This window comes from Montipora capricornis, chromosome 3, assembly GCF_036669925.1.
Source record: "Montipora capricornis isolate CH-2021 chromosome 3, ASM3666992v2, whole genome shotgun sequence".
Classification (NCBI taxonomy): Eukaryota; Metazoa; Cnidaria; class Anthozoa; order Scleractinia; family Acroporidae; genus Montipora; species Montipora capricornis.
The window spans coordinates 30,229,972-30,234,971 of record NC_090885.1 but is presented as its reverse complement, the minus strand read 5'-3'; the positions used below and the strand labels follow the sequence as shown (position 1 = coordinate 30,234,971).

Here is a 5,000-nt window from a genome sequence, read left to right as displayed (position 1 = left end):
ACTTCAATTCTTTTTACAAGGGTATGGTAACTTAAATACAAGTTAGTGCGATTTTCCTTTTTTCAAAGCTATAAGCTGCATCTAACACGAAAGCAATGTTGGCAATGATTTTAGAAATGACTCTGATCATCGCGAGGTGACTGACGTGTAAATTTGTTAAGGCTGGGTCGCAAGAATTTTCTGGCGATACTTAGTTTATTACCTTAAGTTCCCTGCTTTTCCATGTACAGAAGGAAAACGTAGACAAAGCGGCTGACTGGACACGCACATTTTCAGCTGGCCCTTCAACTTTCTTCTTCATAACTCGTTCGCCGTTGGCAACATCCATTTGGACCATGTATGATTTAGGCTTCGGAAGACCCTCAACCTCGAAGGAAACCAAGTCCACGGTATATTCACGAGACGCTAGAGAGGAATAATCTGCTCTTTCGAGATGCAGATGCTCGGGAGGTTCTCCGCGAAACATGGCCCCATTCAACTCAAATGTCACTCCAGTTGAACTCCATATCTGTCTTGTTTGTTGATCTGATACTGTGAGTCTTGAGCCAGGCCGTCGATCGTTAACAGAGTCATCGTGCTTTAACACTCTTCCCAACAGCCTGATGGTATCGTTCCTGTAGTTAACTGGGTGAACCTGATGAGCATGCCAGATGAGATCAAAATCGTAGCATGGAACAAGAAAAGCCTCTTGGTGCTTCTGCTTGAGCAAAAGGTGTTGCTTGTACCTTTCTATTGCGTTTCGTAAAAACTTTTTATCACCATAATGGGGTAAAGAGACCTGATAATAAAAGACCCTTTGTCGACGGGAAGCTTGAGCGATGTCATACTGAATTCTTGACTTGAAATATGGCACGTCGATAGCAGGGGCTTTAAGGTCAACTTCAAAAGGCTCGTTTGGGTACATCTTGGTCCACAAGTTCCTGGCCTTCTCAAACCCTTTTTCACGTTGCTGTCCCATTAGGATTTTGTGATCTACCAGGGAGGAGACAATTTCATTGCAATCGCGTTCATAGCCGAGTGGTGATAGCATATGCACATGCCAAACCCAAGCAATGTCAATGGGTGCAGCAAGGTCGACAGCAGAAGTTTGAGCAACCAGTGGTAGCCACAGTAATTCATATCTAAAAATTTCAGACATCGTCAATAAACCCGTCCATCCCAAGTAAGTAGAAGAAAAAAACCTCAAATGAAGCTATGATATTCGCAGTTATAAAGGCAATTTTTTAGCAATTGCGTAGAGACGCCTGAAAAATTCAGGAACTCAACGTGGTTTGAACCCCTCGCGATACCTATGAAGCCATTGACGTCAGGGAGGCTCTAACCAACTGAGCTATGAAGCCACTGACGTCAATGGCTTCATAGCTCTGTTGGTTAGAGCGTCCCACCGGTATCGCGAGGTCACGGGTGCAAACCCGGCTTCTCTACGCAATTGGAAAGAGTTGCGTTCAAAACTGCGAGGATCATAGCTTCACTTGATTTCATATCCGCACTTCAATGTATGATTCATTTCATATATCATTTCGTTTATTGATTCATTAATCACGGGAACACTTGAATCCACAAATGAACAGCTTCTAACGTCATTTGCTTCATAGGTCAGTTGGTTAGAGCGTCAGGGGTTCAAACCCCGTTGAAGTCCTGAATTTTTCAGGCTTCTCTATGCAATTGCTAAAAACATAACTGCGAGGATCATATTCGCAGTTTAATATATGATTCATTTTCATATATCATTTCGTTCATTGAAAGGAGAAACTATCTTAAACTATCAGTTCGGAAAAGTCTTAAACTCAATTATGCTTAAATACCCAACGGAAGCGCTCTGCCTTATTGCTGCTTTCTGTCACAGGCACGGGTTCAATTGAAACATAGCTTACAATGTAAGAACAAAAGAAGAGGAAAATGTGCATTGTGCATTTAAGAAACAAATATAATTATCCAGTTAAGTTCCAGGATCACTTCCATCTTTCGTTTAAAAGAGGTACAAAAAAGAACTGAGCAGGAAATTGATTAAACGCTGATGAGTTGATCAATTAGCATGGATTTAGACGAGTTAACTTATAGTTTATTACCTTCTTATTGCGTTTTGAACATGCGGACCAGCATACAGACATGGGTGTTCATCCACTACCTTCAAGAACTGTCGGTGAGCGAGGGCTGCATCCAGAAGATCGACATCGATGCGTATCCTTTCCGGCGATATCGCTGTTCTGTTCATCTCCTATTTTTTGGCCCAACAGCAAGTAAGGTGACAATTTAGACCAACAGTAACTACCGTGAAAAGTGCTCAAAACAACCCATAAAATTATTAACCTTGTTGCCACAATTTCAAATTATATTTTACGCACTAACGAACGAGAAACTCAGTCCGTTTTAAGACAGAACGATGGACTAAAATTAAAGAGGACATTTGACCATTTAAATTAGAAGTAAGATTTATACATTACAGTACGATATATATACATACTTAATTAACCCCTCTCCACAGGGGCGTTTCAGGGCCAATGAAACACAATGAACGAAGCGACAGAAGAAGAAGAACAACAACTGTTCCTCGCCAATAATACAAGGACTTTTCAGAGAAGGTACCCCAAGTAGGATTCAAACTCGTTATCTCTTCATTCTACTACACCACAAACGCGTACATGGCAGACCTTGTTTGGTGGACGGGGGATGTATTTATTAAAGAATTGTTTGCGTGACCGGAAACGAGTTTTTGTGTTTTCGTCCCTATGGTTGGGTCACGGATTGTGAACTCTGGAGTTCGTAATTGGGCAGGATATGAAACATAGGTAACGACGACAGCGGACTGAGCATAAACCAAAGCACCGATATCACGAAGTGACCAAGATATTGTAACAACAAAAAACACTGAAATACTGTGAAATTTGAAGGAAATCGGCTAAAACATCCTTCTAACAAAGTGTAGGCTACCCGTAGTCTGTTGTTAAATTAATAGTAACACTTTTGGTATCAAGATCATTTGGAAAAGTTCTTTCGAAATTGTTTTTCATGCATATTATAAATAAATAACCATAGAATTTTCTCGTGCAATTTGGAGTAAATGAGCACGAGTAAATATTTTGAAAGCCACAATCCTGGTCAAAACTGTTGGGACAATTCACACTTTTTCCCCTCCCCCCAATAAAACGTTGATTTTTCACGGTCTCCAAAGTCAAGTTCCGCTCATCGATCGCTGACATGTCTCAACATAGTCAGTTATTTATCAACTCAAGCATATTAAAGAATTTTTTTTCTGAAGTCATACGAACTGCTACTGTCTTGTTTATCGACAATGTTCCTAAGAAAGGTTTTTGCGAATGTGCTGTCGGAAAGTGTGGTCTCTGTTGTCATGCTGTACTTTTACGGTTGGAACACTTCATAACACATAAAAAAGGCTGCTTTTGTCTTTAACTTGTACACAAAGGCCGCTCAAAAGTGGCATCGACCAAATTTAAAGAAAAGGAAAGAGGCAAAAGCTAACTTGAAGGCTGCTGCTCATATCAGCAAATATTTTAGAAATGCAAAATCAGCAAGACATTGTAAGTGATGAAACCAGGGACTGACTGAAACGAGATATTTCATCCATGAGCTGTCAAGTAGTAGATGGCCTGTCTAAATGCAGAATCAATTTATCAAATCTGAATTTTCTTAAAACCTAGAGAAATTTTAAAAAAAAGTCACTCAGGATTTTATTACCATTTGTCCTACAAAAATGCTTATCTGAACAGAGAAAAAAACGAACATGACTTCACAAAACTAAATCCTCCAGCTAGAACAAAACTCCAAAACACCTTCTGAGGTTGAGGATATCTGGCACTCCTTAATGATAGCCAATCATTCAGCAACAACTTCAACCAAGAGAATTGCACACTGGGGTAGCCTACTTCAGAATGTTGAGATGAGTCGGACTAACTACAATAATCTACAATTGGAAGGTACATTGATGTTCAACAAAGCACTTCTGCCGGATTGCCATGGCTTAACCTGAGGACTGGTAATAACAGCAAGCAAGGCTACCATCACCCCTGGGTTTGCAGGGAAACAAAGGGTTTGATTCATCATGGTTTATATAATTTCTAAACAACGTTCATGAAAGTAATATAAACGTAAACCATGCAAAGCAACACAGAAACTTTAAAAGAGGAAACTAATGTTAAAAAAAAGCTTTAGAGGACTTTCAGAAACTGCCTCGTAAGTCAGTTTAGTCTAAACTGTTAACAGTAATACAATACTCTGAAATTTAGCAAATAAGTAAATTACCGGCATATCGTACATTTAATAATCAAATATGAATCCTGATCAACACTGATTTAGATAAACATATACAGGCAAAAACTAACGATAAAAGAGTTCCACGTTTCGGCGCCATTGTCAAGGGAAACTCAAATAAATATGTGATTTCAAGGGTAAGTAAGAGTTCAAAGTCATAATTTGCATAAGTTAGACAAAGATCTTAGCGCGAATTGAGTCTTATTGTACATTTAAACACGGTTGTAATTGTTTAATGAGTAACATCTCGTTAACGTGTCAATCAAACTTGTTCTGGCATTTCTTCAACACCTTTAAGCAATTGCGAAGGTCATCTGGAACCGTGCCTGTTATCGTAATATTTACGAAATGACTGGAATATGAATCATATAGGTAAGTACAAAAATTAATGTAAGAACCATTTTTGTACAGTCCATTTTCCTTTTTAATTCCCTGGATGGTTTTATGGAGTACTTTTTCCAGGTTAGGAGCATATAATTTCGTGAAAATTGTGTCTGGCAAATGATTCTTGTTTTCTCGTTTTCCCGAGTTCCAGTGACCGCTGCATATAACATGTTTTCTCCAGTTCATATTTTCGTTTATAAGAACCTTCCTATGTCCTCTTTGAAGCTCAGGATCACTGGGCAAACTGTAATACGTTATTCCTTTAGTTCTGTAGTTATTCGTACACAAAGAACTGCCACAATTCCAATGCCAAGTTTTCGTACAAGTCACCATCTACAAACTGAAGT

General features: G+C 39.1%; 1 protein-coding gene across 2 annotated transcripts in view; it reads right to left on the bottom strand.

Moving 5' to 3' along the window:
* The window catches only part of LOC138042847 (uncharacterized), a 14,318-nt gene that overhangs the window by 2,233 nt on the left and 7,085 nt on the right, over positions 1–5,000 (bottom strand). Inside the window, exons 2-3 of one of the 2 annotated variants that reach the window (XM_068888880.1) lie at positions 2,070–2,283; positions 203–1,121 (exon numbers count right to left, since the gene is read on the bottom strand). In XM_068888880.1, coding sequence (XP_068744981.1) covers positions 203–1,121; positions 2,070–2,215 — 1,065 coding nt within the window. In that variant the 5' untranslated portion in view covers positions 2,216–2,283. Of the gene's footprint in view, positions 1–202; positions 1,122–2,069; positions 2,455–5,000 lie in introns of those variants that run through there. The other variant, XM_068888881.1, reaches the window with a different exon arrangement.